At 35.5% G+C, this 26,025-nt stretch overlaps 1 protein-coding gene across 1 annotated transcript in view; it reads right to left on the bottom strand.

Moving 5' to 3' along the window:
* Nucleotides 1-26,025, bottom strand: part of LOC150110576 (nitric oxide-associated protein 1) — a 126,757-nt gene that overhangs the window by 55,674 nt on the left and 45,058 nt on the right. The window contains exon 4 of the mRNA XM_090394936.1: nucleotides 2,681-2,841. Coding sequence (XP_090251062.1) covers nucleotides 2,681-2,841 — 161 coding nt within the window. The remainder of the gene's footprint in view (nucleotides 1-2,680; nucleotides 2,842-26,025) is intronic.

The following is a 26,025-nucleotide window of genomic DNA, read 5'->3' as shown; positions in this document are numbered from 1 at the left end:
GTCTTCAGTATCACAGCTATTAATGATACTTTCAGTCACCTCCTGAGTAATCCTGCCTTTTGAAATGACCTTCCCCATTTCATCTGGTCTCTGTAATTTACAGAATGTCGATTTTATATCTCTTCAACTCTTACAGACAATCTCAAGAGTTCCCATCAGTAGACTCCAAATATTCCATGTGCCTATGTAAAATTCCCTTCTAAGATTAATCCTAAACCTACTGTTTCTCATCATTCACAAAATCACTGACTTTTGTTGGAAAATGTAATATACTTCTCGAACAGGACCCTCTGACTAAGCCCTGAACATGGCTCTAATTATTCTGTGCGACAACCAATGTAACATGAGATGTATTATAAAGCATAACCATATTAGCATTTTGGAGCAGATACTTACCAATATTATTAGCCTTGCCCTTTTCTCCAAATTTTCCTATCTCCTACTTTGCTATTTAGATCTTCAACAAGTACCACGTTTTCCATATTCTTTATGTCAGCTGCCTGCTCTAGTGACTAGAAAAATTCCTCTACTTCCTTATAAGATCCTGCTATGCAACTATAGGCACAAATAAATTTCATTGTCCATTTTCTCATTTTGAAACATAATTACTTGAAAAGTAATTATGAAAAGCCAACATGACTACTTGAAGCTGCCTTCCAATCAAGTTTATCTTTGTGCTTGGTGATGAATGCTTCTAAGAATTACTTCAAAGACTTGAAACATATGTTAACTTCATTGAAGTATCAAAAATGATTCCTTGTTTTTTTTTTCCCACATGCAAATGTAATATGTGGTTTACTCTCAATGTAGTTGTAGTTGACTATATATCTTATCACATAAAGTAAAAGATTTTATGATGTAACAACATGGTTTTTTTTTTTTTTGAAATATGCATGTTAAAGAAAAAAAATGGGATAAAAAATATAAAAAAAGTATAAAAATTAATAAAAATAGAAAAAAAAACCCATTAGTACCACCCATGATACTAATATATGTGGCATAGGTTTAAAACCTCTTGTGGATGGAAGTCACACAAATTAAAAAAAAAAAAAAAATATATATATATATATATATATATATATATATATATATATATATATATATATATACACTGTGTATATTTAGGTTTAAGTTGCATAATGTGAATTGAGAATTATTTTTCTATTAAGTATTATATTCAAAATGACAAAGGACAATATCTGAAAAGTTCTCGGACTAACAATGAAAAAACGAATTTATAATTTCAAAATTATTTTTATTTTTCAACATAATCTCCCTTAAGACTAATACATTTATTCCAGCAATGCTCCAACGCCATTATCCCATCCTTGTAGTGGGTCTCAGTAAGATCTGCAAAATATTCCTCTACAGCTGCAATCACCTCTTGATTTGAAGAAAAACTATGACCAGCAAGGAAGAGATTTAGTTCTGGAAAGAGACAGAAATCAGAGGGAGCCAAATCTGGGGAATAGGGTGGATGTTCCAACAATTCATAGTACAGATCCCTTAATTTTCCCATTGCCAAATCACCTTTGTGGGCAGGTGCATTGTCCTGATTAAAGATGATTTTTTTCTTCTGCAAACCGGGTCTTTTCTCACGAATTTTTTTGTCTAGTCTGATTAAAAGATCGGAATAATATTCCCCAGTTATTGTTTTACCATTTTCAAGATGATTAATAAAGCATCCCAAAACACCGATGCCATGACCTTTCCTGCTGATGGAACAGACTTTGTCTTCTTTGGGGCTGAACAACCGGCTTCTGTCCACTGTTTTGACTGCTGTTTGGATTCTAGTGTGTAATGGTGAATCCAAGTCTCATCCATAGTAATAAAATGATGCACAAAATTAGTTTTATTCTTGTTAAAATGAACAGTGCTTGGAGCAAAATGCTCTGAGCACTGTTCAGAGATTTCATGCAAGTGCATTTTTGATCTACTGTGAGCAAGCTTCGCACCATCTTGCGCAAAGCTTTTTCATTGCAATTCTTTATGCAAAATATATCCTACATGTTCTTTTGAAATGACTATAGTCTCAGCAATTTCATGCACTTTAACTCGCCGGTCATTCAATACCACATCGGGCACTTGATCAATGATTTCTAGTGTTGTCACACTTTTTTGGACATCCTTCACATGGATCATTTTCAAGGATGGTACGGCCATGTTTAAACTAGGCAGCCCACTTAATTGTCGAAAACAAAGGAGAAGAGTGCCCATAAACTTTTATGAACTTTGAATGAATTTCTTTTGGCATTAATCCTTCTTTTACAAAGAATTTTATAACTGCACAATACTCATTTTATCCATTTCAAGGGATACAGACAGAAATATAATTATATTTAGATGGCTTTAGATGAATTAAATAAATCAGCAGTTAGAATTGGAGGTATAGGAATATGGGTTTGATATTAAATCAGATTTAATACAAGGGTGTACATTATATCTCTACTGTTGTTCATCTATATGGATTACATTATGAAGGAGAGTGGCCTTAAACCTAATATCAAAATTGGATCTGAGCTCTTTACTTTATGCAGATGTTATACTCTTTAATCTTTCAAAACAATGGACAAACCATCTTTCGATATATTTTTTAATATAAACATTTCAAATTAGTTAAAAAAATCTACAAGAACCAAGCAACAATGAGAAACTCATTCATGAAAGGGTTAATGTATACCTGATCTTTATATATTGCTCCAGGTGTGTCATAACAGAAATGTCCTTGAATATATTCAGGGTCATCTGGTTTAAAAGTTCCTCTGAAAGGCTTAAACTGTTGTTCTTTATTTACAAGATCTACAGACTGTTTACCTTCTTTGAATGTTAATCCAATACGTCCTAAAAATCAGAATACAAAACATTCACAATAAACCAATGAAATTATTTATTATAGCAACTCCTGAGCTAACTGAATTGAGCAAAAAATAGATTACACACTACAAAGTGAAATAAAGCATCAAAGCGTTAAGACATATCCACAAAATAATTACAACATTATAAACTTGCCGGCCTGGTTGGCCGAGTGGTTAGCATATCCGCTCTCCAGCCAAAAGGCTGTGGTTTGAATCCACCATGGGCATGGATGTTTGTGATTGTCTATGAAGATACTGGAGGTGGTGGTCAGCAGTAGATGCCATTGGTGTAGATGATGAAGGTAGTTGCAGTTGGTGGAGATGGAGAGTTGTAGAGTGGGTGCCCTCCCTCGATGAGTCTTGGACTCCCTGGAGGTGTTACGTAGTAATAATAATAATAATGAAGTAAATTACTAAAAATGTCAAGCAAAGATATATCAAGGCAGCCAAAAAAATATATTCATACAACAAAAAGTTCTGTTAAATCCAAAGAAATTTTGTATAAGTTAATTTTCTAACATATCCAGGAACTGCCATACAGAACAAGAAAACTTATTTTAACTTAGAAATTTCTGTAGGCCTAATCTCTGAATTTAAGAAAATAACTGATTGCTTGGGGATTAGCATGTTGAGAAATCACCTCATCAGAATAAAATTTCACTATCCTTGGCAATATTCTTGAGTCTGTATTTATTGGTTAGAGTTTTAAAGAAGTTTTCCTTTCTTCAAATCTTTGAAGAGCACAAAGTTATTCATAAGTTTGAATAGGCTTTTATTAAAATTTCACCACCAGACTTACTTCTCAAAAAGCAACTAACTGGCAGGGTATTTAAATTTCTTTCAGATCAGGTCTTAAATGGAAATCAAACACCTGAAAGGTTGAAGACAAGGATTATATTATTCAAATCAGGTGACAAATAAGGATACAAAATGGAAACATATGAATCTGATTAATACTGGTACCTGAAACATGTAAGGCACAGACTATAAAGATGAACTAGATGAGCATTTAAATAAATTTATTTATTTATTTATTATTTATTTAGCATATGGCATAATAAAGACACATGACATCAGAATTTATAAATACATATTTGTGCAGACAATAAAAATGAAACAAGTAATGCACATATACAAATATCAGGTAAAAAAAAGTCTAAAATTTTAAGTCTTGTTCAGATAGCCAATCAAGAGCTAAAGGATCTGCCTCAAAAAAGTCTCTCAGGTCACCAGGGTAGGCTCTTATGTTGCAGTTCTCCACAATGTGGCAGATGGTTTGATTTATGGCCCCACAGTCACACTGGAGTGTAGGTGATCTTCCCCACTTGTATAAGCTGTCTGCACAGATACCATGTCCTGTGCGTATCCTATTTAGGCTTTTCCGTAGGTGACGTGGAACCTCAATCCCTTTCGGATTTTGGTTGGGAAGGATATACTTGTTTAAGTCTGGTGGCGATTTTTCTTTCCAAGTTTCTAGCCATTTTGAATTAACATTGAAATTGCTATTGACTAGTTCTTCAGCCAGTATTAGTGGAGGCTGTCGGGATTTAAGGTGATTCATGTTTATATATGAATAAAGGAATTTAAAAAAATAAAAATAAAATAAAAAAAGTTGCAGTAATATCTGAAAATAAAAACTGAGGTTCAAAATTATATGCAATTTAGAGTGCAAGAATAATACAAATCAAAATTAAATTACAATGAGGATATCTGACTGTCATTTGAAGCATATGCATCCAATGAAGAAAGTAATAATGAATGCTTTTACTCCCTCCTGCAAAAAATAATGAGCAAAGTAAATAAGTCTATCTAGTGGTGGTGTTGAGAGACTTATAGCAATTGTAAAATTATTCAGTATTCACAAATTGTGGAGAAACAGGAAGCTGGTTCTGGACAGGATGCACAAGACAAGATACCTGATGATCCAAAGATCTCCAAGTATCTTTATCATGCTTTTGGAAAGAACAATGGAAATTCTAAAGAATAATATAGGTCGTCATCCGGTAGCATTCTCTAGCAAGAGGGTTGCAGCAAATGAACAGCTCTTCTCCATTTCTCTCGGTCTGTCGTCTCCATCGTTCTTAAACCAGTCCATTCCACGATGTCTTTGAACCACTCTCTAGTTGGTCTTCCACATCTTCTCTTCCCCTCAACTTTCCCTTGTGATATAGTTCTTGTCAGGTGTCCTCGAAGAACCTCTCAGAAGATGTCCTGCAAATCTGGTCTTTGCATAATATTCTTGAGCAGTGTTCTTTCCATCCCAATTCTTCTTAAAACTTCTTGATTTGATATTCTCTCTGTATAGCTAATCTTTTCCACCTTTCTATAACACATTTCCAATGCATTAATTCTTTCCATCTCTCTCTTTTTGAGTGTCCATGACTCACTTCCATAACTTGCAATACTCCAAACTGTTGCTTTAACTATTCCAACTCTAACACCTATTTTAATATTCTTGTTTATTAAAATTCTCTTCATTTCCATAAATGCCGATTTAGCTTTGCCTATTCTATTTCTAATGTCCAACTCTGAAGTTCCTTTCTCTGAGATCCAGCTACCTAAATATTGAAATCTTTCCACTCCTAAAATCTTTCCTCCACATCTTATCTTTACATTATCTCCTATTTTTCTGCCCATTATCATTATCTTGGTCTTCTTTGTGTTAATCCTTAGTCCGTACTCTTTACAGGAGTTTTCAATTCTTTGAACAATTTGTTGTAATCCATTTTCACTTTGATTTTCTGGCAACAGATGGTCCCGCACTTCCTGTAGTCTAGACAAAATTACAAAACCACACCTGAAATATCCGTGACTAACCGACTAATTCACTGGGTTGCCACAGATGGCATTGCATGTGGTATAAGCTCGCTTAATTATTTAAATCTACAGTTGCTGGTGATCCCTTGATTTTGAGTGATTCTTTGCATATTTTGCTTGCATTTATCCTTAAATAGAACTTCTAAACAAGGTCCAGTTCATGGTAAGTTGTGGTCTTGACATTTGATAATTGTCCTGATGAAAAATGTTGGTGATGGCTTTATGTGATTTAACATATCAAAGGAGAAAGAGGTTGTTTGCTAGTTGCTTGTTATATAAAAACTGTTAAAATAAGGAAAGACTGAAGTACATTACACAGCTTTGCTTCACAAATTCTGTTCCCCTTACAACAACAACAACAAAGATCTATGATGAATCAGACAATAATCTGGAAGGCCCTTAACTGCAAGACTTTTACAAATTAGCTCTATAATCCCACTAAAATTCTAAATATTTCACCTTTGGAGTGGTTTGTCACATTCTTTGTAAGTGCAACAATTAATGAACCTATTTTCATCTATACTGTACCAATAAACCTGTAACATTTTTATCTGTATTGTTGTATGTATTTATTCAATCATTTAATTCACATTTAATACTTGTTTAATAATCTTGGTTCATTGATAATAATAAACTTGTATATCATTTACAATAATGCATTTCATTTAAACACTTATTTCACATTTAAGTTATATTTAATGTTTATATTTCTAGAGGTCCGTTGTGTTTTAGAGACATGGGAGAGGTGTAATTAGTGGATCAGATGGGTACTGATGAATTATTATGTAACCTCTGTTGATATGGCAAAATGGCTAACCTGGCAACTCTGGAACCAAGGGTGCCAGAAAATCATTGGTGTACCTGTTATATAAGGAGAGTTTCAATCCAAGATACAAAAACTGATTAAAAACAAAAACTGGCATTCAGAGAGAAGAAAGTGAAAAAGCAAATAACAGTCAGTGGAAAAGAGCTAAAAGAGATTAGGAACTTCACATATCTAGGATAGCAACATGACAACTATTTTAGACTGTAAAAAAGATCTTGGCTAACAAAAGTGAAAGTAAACCAACAGGCAATGGACAAGATATGGAAAAGTAAATCAGTGAGCCTTTCCATAAAACTGAGTGTTGGAAATATGCATAATGGTCAAGAACTCTGAAGACAAATATTGGCTTTTGAAAGAACATGTTATAGAAAGATTCTATAAACTGAATCGATGCAAAAGGCAACAAATGAAGGACTGTATAGCAAAGCAGACTGTGAAAAGAATGTAATACAGAAAATAACTCAAAGAAACTAAAGATTTTTGGACATATCTGTACAATGAATAATAGAAATCTCAAAACTTTGATGCTTGGTACAATGGATGGTATAAACAGAAAAGAATGGCCAAGGCAAGAGTGAGTATATGATGTGAAGGAGTGGTGTGGGAAGAGTTTGCAGGATTTATGCCACCTAGCAATGGACAGAGAGAAATGGCAAAGAATGGCGATACAAGTAATCAAATGAAATATGGTTAAACATTTGATATATTAAAACATAACAGTGAAAGCTTGGGCAAAAAAAAAAAAAGATGGCAACGTAAAATAGGTCTAAAACAATGGGTTGAGGATATTTGTATGATTATATAAACAAAAGAAGTGCTTTCAAGATGCATTTAACAATGAGATCAACAGAAGATAAAATCAAATATAATAATAGCCATATCTAAAAGAACAAGTGAGGATAAGACAGGGAAAGCTTGAATAATTTCATATCTAATTTAGAGATTTACCAAAATTTAACCCAAGAACTTATATACAGTAATTTTAAATAATAAGAAATGAGAGAGAAATAAAGAGAGATAAAATGATGTGGCTACAGTATTTTCAGGATTTATGATCATATAACACAAAATAATTGCAAATGGCAAAATACATTTCTATACAGGAATAAAATGACCTATTAAATAACAGTTAGTTAATATTCCATTTTAATTAGTGAACTCAACTATTCAGTCAGTCATATCGGAAAATTGAACTACTGGTCAATTAACTAAGGATATGATTATCATGTTGGAGGTTTAATAGAATATTTTCAGCACTGGAAAAGGATTAAAACTAATTTTAATGCTTCTAATATTCCATCTCAGTCACTTAGACATATTCAGGGAATATAAATAACTTTGGTAACCACACACTCAAATACAATACAATGCTAAGTGAAATGCACATGTGACTAAAGTCCTATCTAGATGGTGTGCCCTCTATGGGCGTTTGTAGGTGGCCTAGGATGTAAAGTGGGATCCAGTGGGATGTAGACATCCCACTAGAGCACAATCCCACAAAGAAACCAAAAAATCTCAACTTAAAAAAATTAAAAAACTTCCTTAAGAAAAGTATCCCCCTGGCTTCCAGAATTTACAAAAAAACTCAAATCTTTCAGTTCTAGTCCCCTCTGGATATATGGTTTACCAAAAATCCAAAAATTTAATTCCCCCCTAAGCCCTATAGTAGATGCCACTGATGCACCTTGCTACAAACTGTCAAAGCAGCTGGCTAACTGTCTGACCCCATTCACTGGTCTTACCACCTCCTGTGTAAAAAACCCTACCCATTTTAAAACCTTAATTGAAAATCTAACTTTAAATAATACAGACATATTGGTAAGCTTTGATGTCACTTCATTGTTTACCAATATTCCCTTAAATGACACCTTAACACTCTCAAAAAACATTTTTCCTTCTGATATCTTAGAGCTTTACCTTTGCTATCAATTCTGGTTACTTTTCTTGGAAGAACAAAAACAAACAAAATCTACAAACAGATATGGGAACTGCTATGGATTACCCCCCCCCCCTCAATCCCTGTTGACAATTTTTACATGGAAAATTTGAAAAACGAGCCATAGACTCAGCCCCTCTCAAACCTTCTATCTGGCTAAGATACATAGATGACGTATTCTCTATTTGGCCTCATGGCCCAGATGCATTAGACTCCTTCCTCAGTCACCTCTATAGCTTACATCAAAGAATCCAGTTTACAATGGAAAAGGAAAATAACAACAATTTACCATTCCTAGACACCTTAGTAGCACGCCTTTCTAATGGTAACCTTTCCTTCTCTGTAAACAGAAAATCTCCTTACACAGGCAAACTCTCCCACCACCACCCCTCTCAAAAATGGGAAATTATTAAAACTCTAACCAATGGAGACCACATGCTTTGTTCCAGTGGAACCAAACTCAACCATATACATAGCACCTTGCTTTCCAATGGCTGCAACGATTACAGAAATAAAAAAAAAAAAAAATCGGTTCCTCTCCCATTTCCTGGCCATCTCTTCAGAAATGACATTACCATACCCTACATCCATGGCACATCAGAAAAAATAGCCAGGTCCTTAAAAAAGTACAACCTCCACACAGCATTTAAGCCCCACCATAAACTTATTACTCTTATCTGTTCCATCAAAGATCAACTCCCTCCTCTCTCTCAGGGCCTGGAGTATATAGAATACCCTGTTCCTGCAAGTCTGCTTACTTTGGACAGACAGGCAGATCAGCAACCATCTGTATAGAAGAACATAAATCATACATCTACAATCACGACTATGGTCAATCTGGCCTTGCAGACCATGTTTTGGATACAACCCACAGGATCTCCCGGAGAAAAACCACCATGCTCCACCATACTAAATTCAAAAAAGAAAGACTGTTTTTAGAATCTGCAGCGGCAATCAGAAATCAGCCAAATTTAAATAAATATGGTTGCATAAAACTTCCCAAAATTTGGGAAACTAATTATCAGTGATCCCAAGTTACATCCTAGGCCACCTACAAATGCCCGTAAAGGGCACACCACCTAAACAGGACTTCAGAGTCACCCACGTTTCACTTAGTATTGTATTGTACAGGGTGGTGCAAAAGTAGCAAAGGGGTTTACAATAATAACTTTTTAAATTGTAAGTTTTGAATTTATTTCTCTTCAAAACAATAAGATATAATCCATGGAGAATTTTATGAGCTAGGTATGGAAGACTATGTCCTGTAAGTGATCACCATTTTCAGCTTCACAAAGTTGGGCTCTTTTGAAAACATTTTCCATTATGTGTGTCAGAGTATTTGGCGTTAATTCCCATATTTCAGCTCGAATGTTCTCCTTGAGCTGCTCTGTGGTTCTGGGTTTATTCATATACACCCTCTCCTGAAGATGTCCCGAAAGGAAAAAGTCGAGGCAGTTAAATCTGGTGAACAAGTGGGCCAATTGAATGCTAAATTTTTTGAAATTAGATGTTCGCCAAAAATCTCCCATAAGACACCTATCGTGGCTCGAGCAATGTACAGTGGCCCCATCCTGTTGGAACCACATCTCTGGAGTATCAGCAAGAGCTGGTCTAAAAAAATTGTTGATCATATCGCGATATCGCTCACCGGTTACAGTTATGGCATTGCCATTGCTGTCTTCAAAGAAAAATGGTCCAATAACACGCTGTGATACAACTGCACACCAGACTGTGCACGTTGGTGGACTACCCTTAGATTCTCGGTACCTCATATTCTGCAGTTCTGCTCGTTTACAAAATCATTCAAGTTAAAATGAGCTTCATCGCCCATTATCAGATGATCCATAAAATCATTTTGTTCTTGGACCAATTCTTGTAAGCGATCAGCATACATCAGACGTTGTTGGTTATCTCTTGGGTTCAGATCTTGCACTAGTTGCATCTTGTACAGAAACGTGTAAATCTTTTCTTAAGATTCTTTGCAATGACCTCTGAGGTATTCCCAGCTCAGCAACACGCTTTCAGGTTGATGTTCTGGGGTTCTCCTCAATACTCTCCTGAATGCATTGAATATTCAAAGTCACTTCAGGCAGAATGTGGTCTTCCAGATCTTGGCAGATCTCGCACTGCACCTTGATGCCGAAAACATCCCACAAAGCATCGGATCATCGATTCAGAGGGTGCATTTCACGCATTAAAATGACAGTGATAGGCTCGTTGGGTCTGGATTATTAAAAGTTGATGTTCAAAATAAAGCTCTATGATCTTGGTTTGTTGCATAATGGTGTAACATTCCATACTGAATCTCCCATATGTACTTCACAAGCTCTGAAAAGAAAAATTAAAACACTGAACTTCGAAAATTTATGATTTTTTTTCAACCCCTTCGCTACTTTTGCGCCACCCTGTATTTGAGTATGTTGTTACAAAAGTTATTTGTAATCCCTGAAGATGTCCCAGTGACTGAGAGGAAATATTGGAAGCATTAAAATTACTTTTAATCCTTTTTCCAGTGTTGAAAATATTCCGTTAAACCTCCAACATGATGTCCTCACAGCACTTAAGCCTCACAAGGAATGATACGATTAACTGAATACAGATGACCATAATAAATTTAGTTTAATCCTTTATCCAAGTGTAAGCAAACAAAAGTTTGCGCCTGAAGTATCTTCAGGACTGAGACAACTTGTAGTAAAGGTGGACTAAGTTCTCATCACTACTTGTCTTAGTATCTCCTATAACGCAAAGCACATCTCCTTGTGGAGATGTATAATGCTATGCATTAAAGGAAGGGCCATTAGCCAGACCGGTTTCGACATTTATTGAGGTCTTGTCAGTGGAAACCCTTCCCTTAATTTATTACAACAGTTATCCAATTTAGTCATGGAATTGGATAACTGTTCAATTTAGAAGTATAACATCATCTGCATATCTCCAATTTTGATATCAGGTTTAATACCACTTTCTTGCATAAAGTGATCCATATAGATAATAAATAACAGACGGGATAATGTACATCATTATAACTTCACCATGTAAATGTAAATCTGACAACAGATTTAACATCAAACCATCTTCATGTACTTCCTTCAATTCTAACTACTGACTCACAACTCAAATAAAGACTAAGTATTGCTTGATATAATGCCCCATTGACACCATATAACGGCAGCGTTTTGAATAGCTTCTCTCTTGGCACCTTGTCATATGCCTTTTCCAGATCTACAAAACTTAAATACAGATCTTTGCTATAGTACATGATTTCTCAACTATTTGTCATAAAGTGAAGATCTGATCCTGGCAGCCTCTATTTAGCCTGAATCCAGTTTGTTCTTCCACAATTCTTTGCAGCTGTTTCTCAAGTATACTTGCATAAATCTTACCAGGAACACTCAGTAGGGAAATACCTCTGTAATTTTCACATTGTTTTATTTCCCTTTTTATATAGGGTGCTATGAGAGCTCTACTCTAATCATTGGGAATTTGTCTCTCTGTCCAGGCCTTTGAACTATGCAGTGCAGCCACTGTAAGACTTTTATACCTCCATACTCCAGCATTTCTGGTCAAATATCATCACTCCGGGGTGCTTAAGGGTCAAAGCTGTATAACTGAGAGGAGACCTCCACATAGCCTTTAAAGGAATGCGGAGAACCGACCAGGGCTTCTGACCTAATGTCCAATCCTCACCTTCTCGTGGTGCACCCTGTTGGGTATCTACTTGGATACTGAACGGACGAGGATGGGCTGGCAATTTGGGATTTAGCCGACCAAATTGTATTCTTATTGGTTAAACCAAAATATAGAATGATGGTACAACATGAAAAAATTTCATGCTGGCTGGGGCATCGCCTGGTTAAAACAAGGCCCCCGTTGTTTTCGCTAGAGAACCAGAATGAACAGTGAAAAGTCAGCTACTGGAACAAATCTGAAAATAAACCCCAACTCAACATCACCAGAGTTAAAGATCGGTACTATCAACGTAAGAAGCCTGAATGGCAAAGAAATGGAGGCTAGCTGAGGAATTAGATAAGTACCAGATCGACATAATAGGGGTGACTGAAACAAAAAAGACAAAAACTGGTGAGATCTTTCTGAGCAATAAATACAAAATGTTATATTCAGGCAATGATAATCAAGGAAAAGAAGGAGTAGCCATAGTATTCAACACAAACTACGAGGCTAATCTTCTTGAATGGCAGTCAGTCTCAAGTAGAGTAATGTGGGCAAATATGAGAATGGGGAACTGGACAATGAGACTTATTTGTGCCTATGGTCCCACAGAAGGTTCTACTAAGGTAGAAGTGGAGGAATTTTTTGAGGTTTTAGAAAAAGCAACTGACACAATGAAAAATGAAAAGTTGGTCCTTGTTGGGGATCTAAATAGCAGAGTAGGAAATGATTGTGAGACATACAAAAATATTTTGGGAAAATTTGGAGAAAAGAGCAAAGCTAATAATAATGGCAAATATCTGTTGGATTTCTGCTCAGGACATGGACTGGTTATTACTAACACCATGTTCCAACATAAAACTGTGCACAAATTCACATGGGGAGAAGAGGCTAGGAATAAGAAAAGTCTAATTGACTATGTTATTGTTGACAGTGATGTTTTCTCCCTGGTGCAGGACACCAGAGTGTACAGAGGATTTGAAATTGGAAGTGATCACTATTTAGTCTTGAGCAGGATAAAATTGAATTTCAATTTTATCCTGCTCAAGTGAGAATTACATGTGAGAATTACAGAGGTATTTCCCTACTGAGTGTTACTGGCAAGATCTATGCAAGTATACTTGAGAAACGGTTGAGAAGAATTGTGGAAGAAAAGCTTGGTGAAGAACAAGCTGGATTCAGGCCAAATAGAGGCTGTCAGGATCAGATCTTCACTTTACGACAAATAGTCGAGAAAGCATGGGAAGATAACAAAGACCTGTATTTAAGTTTTGTAGATCTGGAAAAGGCATATGACAAGGTGCCAAGAGAGAAGCTATTCAATACGCTGCAGTTATATGGTGTCAATGGGGCATTATATCAAGCAATATTTAGTCTTTATTTGAGTTGTAAGTCAGCAGTTAGAATTGAAGTACAGGAAGATGGTTTAATGTTAAATCTGGTGTGAGACAAGGATGTACATTATCCCCTCTGTTATTCATTATCTATATGGATCACATTATGAAGGAAAGTGGTATTAAACATGATATCAAAATTGGAGATGTTAATGTCAGCTCTTTGCTTTATGCGGATGATGTTATACTTCTAAATAAATCTGCTACAAGTCTGCAAGATTCTCTGACTAAATTGAATAACTGTTGTAATAGATATGGTATGAAGGTCAGCAATAAAAAAAACCAAAGACAATGAAAATAGGCAGAATCATTGAAAATGTCAACCGTGTTGTGAATGGAGAACCTGTGGAACAAGTAAAACATTTCAGCTATTTAGGCACGATATTTACTGAAGATGGTAAATTAAATATAGAAATAGACAACAGAATCAGCAAAGCTGGTATGGTGGGAAGTCAAATGAATAAATTCATATGGAATAAGAGAGAAATTAGTCGGAACACTAAATTAGCTGTATACAAGACAGTGTTCAAACCAGTTTTAACTTATGGATCTGAGAGCTGGGTCAGAAGTAAAACACTTGACCAAAGACTAGAGGCCGCAGATATGAGAGTCCTGAGAAAGATTAGAGGCGTGAACAGATGGCATCAATGGCAATATCATATTAAAAACGAGGCTATTAGGAAAGAACTTGACATTGTCAGCATCCAGGAATGCATTAGCAGAGCTAATCTCAGGTGGTATGGTCACTTAAACAGAATTTGCGAGGAAAGATTAGCAAAACAAGTGTTCTCTGCCAGGTTGGCAGCAAAACGACACAGAGGAAGACCAAGATATAGGTGGATTGATACGGTACAAAGTGCTTTAGACGATAGAAATATAAGATCTGATAATGTTGGAGTCTTGACAAGTAACAGACTGATTTGGAAGAAAATTGTAGATAGGAAATTAATAATGATGTAATTTTTTTCATGTAGTACTATCATATCCTGTACACCCCTTGAGGGTACATGGCAGGAATTTGATGATGATGATATCATCACTCCTTCTGCTTTTCCACATTTCAAGCCTTTGATGGCTTTTTTTACTTCAAGTATGGATATGTATTACTGCTTGCATGCCTGTTGCGTTTTTTTTTTTTATCACTGTGCTATCACTGCATGTTTCATTTAGCAATTTTTTGAAGTAATTACTCCATACTTCAAGGATATCTTTTTCTCCATTTTTCATGTCACCTTTATCATCTCTAATTCCTTTTACAACACTCTTTCCACCATTTCTGAGCTTCTTCAACAACCTCCAGAATATCTTACCACCTTCTTGATATTTATTTTCTATGTTCTTAACAAAGTCCTCCCATGTTTAGCTTTCTTACATTTGTCTCTGTATTCTCTAAGAGCACAAGCTGACTTATTTGTCAGGAATATTTAACATGCTTTCTTATTTTCCTTCACTGCCTGTTTAACTTCCTGTGTCCACCATGGCATTCTGATTTTTCTATCCTTGCACACAACCTTACCACATATCTCTCTGGCTGAATCAATCAGTGTTTTCTTCACGCTTGCCAATGAATCTTTAAGGTTTGGTTCTGTTCTCAAACTCTTTCATAATTTCATGAATAATACTTGTGTATTTCAGTCTACAGTTCACATCTAAGAGCTGCTCAACTTTTATTCTCTTTAAACTTTCTTACATGTCCTTCTTTTCAATATGAAATTCAATTTCATCCTGCTCAAGACTAAACGGTGATCACTTCCAGTTTCAAATCTTCTGTACACTCTAGTGCTGCACCAGGGAGAAAACATCACTATCAACAATAACATAGTCAATGAGACTTCCCTTATTCCTTGCCTCTTCTCTCCATGTGAATTTGTGCACATTTTTATGTTGGAAGGTGTTAGTAATAACCAGTCCATATCCTGAGCAGAAATCCAAGAGGTATTTGCCATTATTAGCTTTGCTCTTTTCTCCAAATTTTCCCAAAATATTTTGGTATGTCTGATAATCATTTCCTACTCTACTATTTAGATCCCCAACAAGGACCAACTTTTTCTTTGTGTCAGTTGCTATTGCTAAAGCCTCAAAAAACTCCTCCACTTCTACTTCAGTAGAACCTTCTGTGGGGCCATAGGCACAAATAAGTCTCATTGTCCAGTTCCCCATTCTCATATTTGCCCACATCACTCTACTTGAGACTGCTACCATTCAAGAAGATTATTATTGCATTTAGTGTTGAATACTATGGCTGATCCTTCTTTTCCTTGATTGTTATTGCCTGAGTATAACATTGTGTATTTATTGCTCAGAAAGATCTCACTAGTTTTTTGTCTTTTTTGTTTCAGTCACCCCTATTATGTCGATCTGGTACTTATCCAATTCCTCAGCTAGCTCCATTTCTTTGCCATTCAGGCTTCTTATGTAGATAGTACAGATCTTGAACTCTGGTAATGTTAAGTTGGGGTAAGTTTTAGGATTTGTTCCAGTAGCTGACTTTTTGCTGTCTGCCCTGGTTCTCTGAGGGAAAACAACAGGGGCCTTGTTTAACCGGGCAACGCCCTGACATGAAATTCTGTCATGTTATACTATAATTTTGTATTTTGGTTTAAGCCAATAAAAATACAATTTGGTCAGCTAAATTCTAAATTGTCAGCCCATCCTCGTTCATTCAGTATCCAGGTAGATACCTAACAGGGTGCACCACAAGAAGGTGAGGACTGAAGGTCAGAAGGCCTAGTCAGCTCTCCATTCCTTTAAAGCACATATGGGCAACCCCCGGCCTGCAGGCCGGATTCGGCCCTAATCTATTTCAGCGAAGTTTGTCTGATTCATGGTGGGAGAAAACATAGTGTGTTCTACTAACTGACATTAAGTTGACATCATATGACTTGCGCAAAACATACTATGTTTTCTCCAACCAAGGTCTCTTTCTCACTTTGACTAGCTGTATGTGTGTGAACGTGTTACAACATGTCAGTTCGGTACTTGCGTTAGTGTTGCGCTTTGTTCAGTGCCTGCATTGATGTTATGTTCTGTTCAGTGCCTGCGGTGTAGAAGACAGTTTTGTTTGACAGTTCTGAATATTGCTTATAAATTTGGGACAATGTCAGGGGTTATTGAAAAAAAAAAAAAAGAAAAGTAGTGTGGAGAATCGTCAATTTCAAGACAACTGGATGGAGGATTATTATTTTATTCTGAATAAAGGTTTGCCTGTATGTTTGCTGTGCAATGAATCTGTATCCGTCAACAAAGAATACAACTTGAAGAGACACTTTACTTCGAGACATGCGGATCACCCAAAAATTGATGGACAACTACGAAAAGATAAAATACAGAAGTTGAAGAAGAACTTGGATACCCAGCAGCAAATGTTCAACAAGCAAAGATCACAGCACCAGAGTACTGTCAAAGCCAGCTTTGTGGTAAGTAAAAAAATTGCTAAGCATTCTAAGTCATGTGGTGAAGGAGAATTTATCAAAGAATGTCTGCTGGATGTTGCAAGTATAATATGTCCTGAAAAGAAAAAGGACTTCGAGAATATTCATTTATCAAGACGTACTGTTGTCAGACGGATAGAAATTATGGCTGATGATATCAAAAAAATGTTTGAAAGAGAAGACTGCTAGATTGGAAGCATTTTCAATTGCTTTGGATACCGATGCCTCCGATACAGCACAACTAGCAATATTTATTCGAGGAGTTGATGCAGATTTCAACATCACAGAAGAATTATTGGCGCTTCGGCCATTAAAAGGAACAACTACCAGTGAAGATATATTTGAAACAGTCAACACAGTCTTTGAGAGATTTGGGCTTAAATGGAATTCACTATCTGGCATATGCACTGATGGAGTCCCTGGAATGGTTGGTGCACAGAAGGGATTTATTGGAATAGTTCATGAAAGAGCAATAGAACTACAGATCCATCCGGAAAATTTAACAAATTTTCACTGCATTATCCACCAACAAAATCTGTGTGCAAAATCAATTAAATTCACAAATGTTATGGAAGTTGTAGAAGCTAGTATTAACTTTTATTAAGTCACGTGCACTTAATCACAGCCAATTTAAGGAGTATTTGGCAGACCTATTTTTGGATTATGAAGATGTGTCTTATTATTGTGAAGTAAGGTGGTTGAGTAAAGGCACAATGTTAAAATGATTTTATGATCTGAGACAAGACATTGCAGATTTTATGAACATAAAAGGAAACACAATTACCCAAGTAAAAGATGATGAGCGGGTGTGTGATTTAGCATTCCTTGTAGATGTCACCGGCTACCTAAACGAACTGAATCTTAAATTGCAAAAACAAGGACAATTGGTTCATGAACTGCATGGACATGTCAAAGCTTTTTGTAATAAACTAAGATTGTTGGAAAGTCAGATAAGAGCTAAAAATTGCTATCATTTTCCTACTCTAGCAACTCGTAAAAATATCCCTTATAATTGTTATGGAGATGAACTGAAGGCACTAATAGAGTAATTTGATACAAAGTTTGCCGACTTCAAAAACAAAAACTCCACATTCGCTTTATTTGCTCGTCTGATGGATGCTGATGTAAATAATGTGCCAGAAAACTTACAGATGGAACTTATTGAGCTTTGGGTGGATTTAGTGCTAAAATCACAATTTAATAACATTGCTGTGATGGATTTTTATAAATTTTATTTGGTGGAAGGAAAATATACAAATTTATGTGCCTTTTCAAGAAAAATCATTTGTCTTTTCGGCAGCACATATGTGTGAACAATTTTTTTCGAGGATGAAATACAATAAATCAAAAATTCGGACAAGAATAACGGACGAAAACCTCGAAAATTCTATGCGATTATCCTTAAGTAATATTAATGTCAATATTGATAGTCTCGAAGTTGAAGTACAAGGCCAATCTTCACATTAAATTGTTATGTCGTTCATTATATTATAAAATTTATGTAGAGCTTTATACCAAAGCATTATATTATAAATAAATGAAATATGAAGTAGCAACTTGTTTTAATTCATTTAATATTAATTTATTTTATTTAATAATTTGGTCCGGCCCTTGACTCGGAGACAGAATGATAATTTGGCCCCCAAACTAGGAAAGGTTGCCCATGCCTGCTTTAAAGGATATGCAGAGGTGTCTCCTCTCAGTTATACAGCTTTGACCCTTAAGCTCTCCCCCCCCTTTCCACTGAGAATGTAGTTAATTATCTGCTGATTTTCATGCCAAATTCGTTATAGGCTGTGCTGTTAATTAGATTTTGGAGAATCCTGGAGGTTTCATCTTGATTTGCTTATTAGCACAACATCAACTGCATAAAGCAAAGGGCTAAGTTTGACTCTAATCAGATTTCATGCCACTTTCTATTATAATGAGATCCAAACAGATTATGAATAAGAGTGGTGATAGTGTGCACTCTTGTCTTAAACCTGATTTTACACCAAACTCTATTACTGAAACTGTTACTACAACTTAAATGCAGACTATGTAATGTTCTGTATTATGTTCCATTTGTCTCATATGGTTGTAGTGTTTTGAAAAGTTTTCTCTGGGCACATTGTAATATTCATGCCCAGATCTACAAAACTAAAGTGCAAGTCACTAATATAACACCTTCAAATAAAAAAAATTACAACAATCAAAGAAAATGTGTTGAATGATTTGCAATTCTAATTTACTGCATAGAAAATAATTATTACCAAACATAAATTAGCATCATCTAAATCTATATAATTTGTATATTATATGACCATGCAAACATATAAAAATGTAATATAAATTACAAGAAACCTGTTATTTGAAAACATTCACAAAATTAGAATAATATTTAACATGGTTCAAGATATTAGAATAATGCAAAAATAAATGCACAAAAATTACAGGTCAAAGGGAAACAACATGATAATTAGTACTTTGCTGAATACCCCTTAGCTTTTATAATCCTTTGTAAATGGGTTATAAAAGCTAAGGGAGATGCACCATATTATTTGCTTTGGACATATTATTTACTAGCAGTTCACAGTCTTTTTTTTTTTAATCAAAACATATATGGTCTGCAAACTAGAAACAAGTTCATTTTTGTCTCTTAGGGCACCTTCTTGAAGACGTTTCTTCATAATTCCCCACAAATTTTCAATGGGGTTTAAATCTGGTGAGTTTGCTGAACAAAGAATTACACTGATTTGCCTTTCTTTGAACTATCTAGTAGTGGTATTGGAAGTGTGGCAAAAAGGTCACACTTCCCTTAATGCATAACATTATACATATCTGCAAGGAGATGTGTTTTGCATTATGGGAGATACTGAGATAGGAGTGATGTTATCTTGGTCGACCTTTGCTACGAGATGCCCAGTGTTGTATTACCTTACCCCAGTCCTGAAGATATTTTCAGGTGCAAACTTTGTTTGCTCACACTTGGATAAAGGATTAAACTAAATTTATTATAGTCTAACCAAGTGAAAAATAAACTTTCAACAGAGATAAGGGAGTTATCATTCCTCTTTATAAAGCCTATGATACAAACACAGCTGGATTACTGTACTCAGGTCTGGACACTTGGGTTTCCTGGGGATGAGAAAGTGGTGGAGAGGATCCAGAGGCGAGTGACCAAGATGGTGAGTGGTCTGTGGAATGCTCCCTATGAAGAGAGACTGAGGTTTTGTTGATTGCAAAAATTGATTAATAGGCATGGGGTGCTTAAAAGTCAAAGCTGTATAAATGAGAGGAGACCTACACATAGCCTTTAAAGGGATGCAGAGAACCGACGAGGGCTTCTGACCTAATGTCCAATTCTCACCTTCTCACGGTGCACTCTGTTAGGTATCTACCGGGATACTGAATGAAAGAGAATGGGCTAGCAATTTGGGATTTAGCAGACTAAACTGTATTCTTATTGGCTTAAATACAATGTAAAAATGATGATACACGACAGAATTTCATGCTGGCTGAGGTGTTGCCCAGTTAAATAAGGACCCCTCTCCCCATTGTTTATGCCAGAGAGCCAGAGCAAACAGCAAAAAGTCAGCTACTGGAACAAATCCAGAAACACATCCCAACATCAGAGTTCAAGAGTGGTACTATCAACATAAGAATCCTGAATGGCAAAGAAATGGAGCTAACTGAATCAAAGGCAGCATGGCTGCCTCTCCTCGATTCAGTTTTTTCTATGGAAGTTTTTTCTCCTTGGCTATGCTACTAATTATATATTGGGTTTTATCCTTTATCCAAGTGTAAAGAATACTTTCAGGACTGGGGCAACTCATGGTAAAGGTGGTATAAGTTTTCATCACTTCCCTTAGTATCTCCCATAATGCAAAGCACATCTCCTTGCAGATATGTATAATGCTATGCATTAAGGGAAGGGCCACTACCCAGAGGTGGTGATGCTAAGGTACTAAGGTGGAAGTAATGAAGAAGTCATATTTACCTATACAAGTTGCCAAAGGGTGTCACACCCTATTATTAAAATTCTATGGATTAGAGATAAGTTTATGGAAGTTTTTTTCGCCTGGCTATGCTACTAATTATATATTGGGTTTTATCCTTTATCCAAGTGTAAACAAACTGCGCTTCAGATGCAAACTTTGTTTGCTTACACTTGGATAAAGGATAAAACCCAATACAAAATGTTATATTCAGGCAATGATGACAATCAAGGAAAAGCAGTAGCCATAGTATTCAACACTAAATATAAGGCTAATCTTCTTGAATGGCAGGCAATATCAAGTAGAATGATGTGGGCAAATATCAGAATGTGGAAAATGGACAATGAGACTTACTTGTGCTATGATCCCACAGATGGTTTTACTAAGATAGAAGTGGAGAAATATTTTGAAACTTTAGAGAAAGCAACTGACACAATGAAAAAGGAAAAGTTGGTCCTTGTTAGAGATCTAAATAGTAGAATAGAAAATGATTGTCAGATATACAAAAATATTTTGGGAAAATTTGGAGAACAGAGCAAAGTTAATAACAATCGCAAATACCTGTTGGATTTCTACTAAGGGCACGGACTGATTATTACTAACATAATTTTCCAACATAAAATGGTGCACAAATTCATACAGAGAGAAGAGGCAAGGAATAAAAAAATCTCACTATGTTATTGTTGAGTTTTCTCACAGGTGCAGGACACTACAGTGTACAGAGGATTTGAAATTGGAAGTGAAAACCATTTAGTCTTGGGCAGGATAAAATTGAATTTCTTATATCTTCTTCTTTTCGATATTATTACGAGTATCTCCATGGAGTCAGTAGATGTATCGTGGGAGACCCAAACCATCAAAATATCTATCATACCTCTTCTTGAATTCATTTACAGACGATGAACTCACAACTGAGTCAAGCAATGTATTTCACTTATTCACCACCCTCCAAGCAAAAAATGTAGTTCTCACACCCTTGTTAACCACACTTTTCCTTAATTTCCAGGGATGACCTCTTGTTCTCACATCACTATCACACTGCTGAAATATATCCCCTGCATCAATCTTATAAAAACCTTTTAGTAATTTAAGTGTTTCTATCATATTCCCTCTTCTCTGCCTATCAACCAATCTCTGCAATCCACAAGCTCTCAATCTATCAATGTAGGGAGCATTTCTTACATCACTCATCAACTTAGTCACTCTCCTCTGAACATTCTCCACAGCCTCCTCATCTCCAAGGAATCCAGGTGACCAGACTTGAGCACACAGTAATCCAAATGTGGAAGTATCTACGCTTTATAAAGGGGAATAATAACCTCTTTATCTTTGGATGTCAGTGTGTTCCTCAACAACCAAGTAATCCTATGTGCAATCTTGGACACCTTAGCAATGTGTCCCCTGAACTTCATCTCCCTATCTACCAACACCCCTATGTCCCTAGCCTCATCAATCTCTTGGAGTACTGTTCCATCAAACGTAGTACACAGCTGGTAATCTTTCAATCCCAAAAGGGATTGAAAGATTACCAGCTTTACACTTTTCCACATTGAACTGACATTCATTACCTTTTGCCCATTTTGCCAGCTTATTTAAATCATCGTGTAAACTCTCAACATCAGCTTGATTTTTTATTGCGATACCCAACTTTGCCTCATCCTGGACTCTGCTCCTCCATACACTATTTTCTGGTATCTCTCCATGAGCCATTCTCTTATCCATATCACCAGTTTAGTATCCATCCCCATTTGCTCCAATTTTCGCAACAGTATTCCATGGGGTATCCTGTCAAAAGTCTTAGCAAAATCCCACTGTGTAACCATTTCCTTTGTCCAACTCAGATGTCATTCTATTATAAAAAGTTAATAAATTGCTAAGGCAAGATCGACCTTTAACAAAACCATGTTGGTCCCTATAGAGTATCATATTTTGATCTACCCATTCTTGAATTCTAATCTTAACCAACTTTTCCAATACTTTTACCACCACTCCCGAGATGGTGATTGGTCTATAATTAACTATCGCAGTCTTAGAGCCACTTTTAAGCAAGGGAACAACTTTGCCTTCCTTCCACTCCCTAGGGACCACACCCAAGTTCATGTGAAAGTATTAAAGCAAATAAAGGTTGAGCAGCTCTCAGATGTGAACAGTAGACTCAAATACACAAAACAATATTCAAGAAAAACTGAAAGAGTTTGGAGAAAAAAAAAAAAAAAGAACCAAACCTTGGAGATACAGTGGCAAACCCTAATGAAAACATTGATCGATTCAGCTAGAGAGGCATGTGGTGAGGTAATCTGCAAGGATAGAAAAATCAGAACTCCATTGCAGATACAGGAAGTTAAAGAGGTAGTGAAGGAAAAGAAGAAAGCATATACAAAGTTCCTGGCAAATAAGTCAGCATGTGCTCTTAAAGAGTACAGAGACAAATGAGAAAGCTAAACAAAGTAAAACTGTCTAAAACAAGCTAAACAAAAGTTATAGGAAAACTTTGGTAAGAATATAGAAAATAAACATAAGGAAGGTGGCAAAATATTCTGGAGGCTGTTGAAAAAGCTCAGAAATGGAGGAAAAAGTGCTATAAAAGAAATTAGAGATGATAAAGGTGACATGAAAACTGCAGAAAAGGATATCCTTGTGTTGGATTCTGATTATATAGAGATTGGAGTAATTATTATTTGTTTCAGAATCCAAAATGATCTTCCATCACATAGGCTAGACTTGTAAATATTATTTAATGTAATTCACTTGTTTATAATTTAATATTCATATAACTACCTTTAACCTTATTTAATATTTAATTATTTAATCAAGGATATATGTATTAATAATGAAAAGACTGTATTAAATATTATTATGCTATTTTATTTATTACTATGTTAATATTATAAGAATTTGTATTTGATAATTTAACTGCGCATTAATTGAAATGTAAATATTCTTTGTTTATTCCTATTTGTAAAGTTTAACGTTATGTAATAGCTCAATTTTATTATATTTTGTTTGGCTGTCATGGAAACGTATGTAAGTGAGCGAGCACATTTTTGAACACCACGTGAGAAGGTTTATTGAAAAGAGTTTTAGAAAGAAATCACGTGAACAATTTAGGCAGGAAGAACAAATATAAAAAGCGAGGAATGCTGGAAAAAGGGGAGCATTAGAGATTTATAAGAGAGAGATTGGCATTAGGTTGGAATCGGAGCATTCGGGAATCACAGTGCGATAATAGCGAGTCGGCAAGTCATTCAAGCAGCTAAATAAAGTCTACTAGTCGAGAGGAGGTTAGCTAATAAGTTGTAGAATAACAATTATAGCTACGGAAAACAGCTGAGTGACTACTAAATAGACTAGCAATACTTGAGTTGAGATTTAATTTCAGGGACGACCTTTCAAAGACGCACGGAAAATTGAAGCATAGCACGAAGTAACTAGAGAATAATTAGAGGCAACAAAGTTGGGTTTAATGATAGCGGTGTTAAGAATTATGGTACCTAAAGGATTAAATTGATGTCAAAGGAGTAGGCAACTGTGCATATTAAACTTCAAGTTAAGGAATTATTGTGTGTTACCTTAGTACAAGAGTTGTTAGTAGAACACTGAATTAGTTAAGTGATGTCAAATGTAGTGCAAGCGGTTTGATCTGTGCAAGAACGTTTGATTGTGTGTATTATGACCGTTAATTAATCCAGTTATTTCTAAGAAGATTTTTTTTTAAATGAGTGCCATCAATTGATTAAAGTGTATACAGTTACAAAAAGTGTTCGCACATAAGTATATGAAGAAGGAAAATTGTCGGTAAGAATATTCCAACCATTAATATTCCTATGCAGAGATATGAGTGTGTTTCTTCCTAGAATACCCCTATACTAACAGTAACTATTTCAGAAATTAGCTGAAGTGTAAATTTAAAAGTGTTTGTTTGTGAAGAAGTGTTAATGCAATTTTTGTCGTATTTGGAACTCAAAGAACTGTGAGAAGATATTAGAGATAACAGATTTACCATTGTCTGAGTTTGTATGACAGTATTATCAGAAAGGCTGAAGTGTTTATTATTATTATTATTATTCCTGACACCTCCATAATAATAATTATAATAACTTATTTAGTATTTTGATCTTAAGTGTATAATTTGTGATTATAAAATTAAATATTTGTTTTTGTTAATCTAAAGTTGTGTTTTGCCTGAATCTCTTTTACTGCACCATTCATAAAATATTCGAACCAAAGCGGGAGAGATAAATAAGTTAAATATACTCGGCCAGTATATACAATATCAACACCTAAAAGTAGAGATAGTTGTGAGTTGGTTTTTCTTCAGTTCTTGAACTAATTCAGATATAAAGTGGCGCAGTCTTTAAATATAAATTTTCTTTATATCATCATCATCATCAAATTCCTGCCATGTACCCTCAAGGGGTGTACAGGATATGACAGTACTACATGAAAAAATTACATCATTACTAACCTCCTATCTACAATTTTCCTCCAAATCAGTCTGTTACTTGTCAAGACTCCAATATTATCAGATCTTATATTTCTATCGTCTAAGGCACTTTGTACCGTATCAATCCACCTATATCTTGGTCTTCCTCTGGGTCGTTTTCCTGCCAACCTGGCAGAGAACACTTGTTTTGCTAATCTTTCCTCTCCCATTCTATTTAAGTGACCATACCATCTGAGATTAGCTCTGCTAATGCATTCCTGGATGCTGACAATGTCAAGTTCTTTCCTAATATCCTCATTTTAAATATGATATTGCCATTGATGCCATCTGTTCACGCCTCTAATCTTTCTCAGGACTCTCATATCTGCGGTCTCTAGTCTTTGGTGAAGTGTTTTACTTCTGACCCAGCTCTCAGATCCATAAGTTAAAATTGGTTTGAACACAGTCTTGTATACAGCTAATTTAGTGTTCCGACTAATTTCTTTCTTATTCCATATGAATTTATTCAATTGACTTCCCACGATACCAGCTTTGCTGATTCTGTTGTCTATTTCTATATTTAGTTTACCATCTTCAGTAAAAATTGTGCCTAAGTAGCTGAAATGTTTTACTTGTTCCACAGGTTCTCCATTCACAATACAGTTAACATTTTCAATGATTCTGCCTATTTTCAGGG

This window comes from Typopeltis vanoorti, chromosome 1 (assembly GCF_054136105.1).
Source record: "Typopeltis vanoorti isolate ZY-2024b chromosome 1, IOZ_Tvanoo_1.0, whole genome shotgun sequence".
NCBI lineage: Eukaryota > Metazoa > Arthropoda > Arachnida > Uropygi > Thelyphonidae > Typopeltis > Typopeltis vanoorti.
Note: the sequence above shows the minus strand (reverse complement) of the source record. Positions and strands in the feature narration are given on the sequence as shown.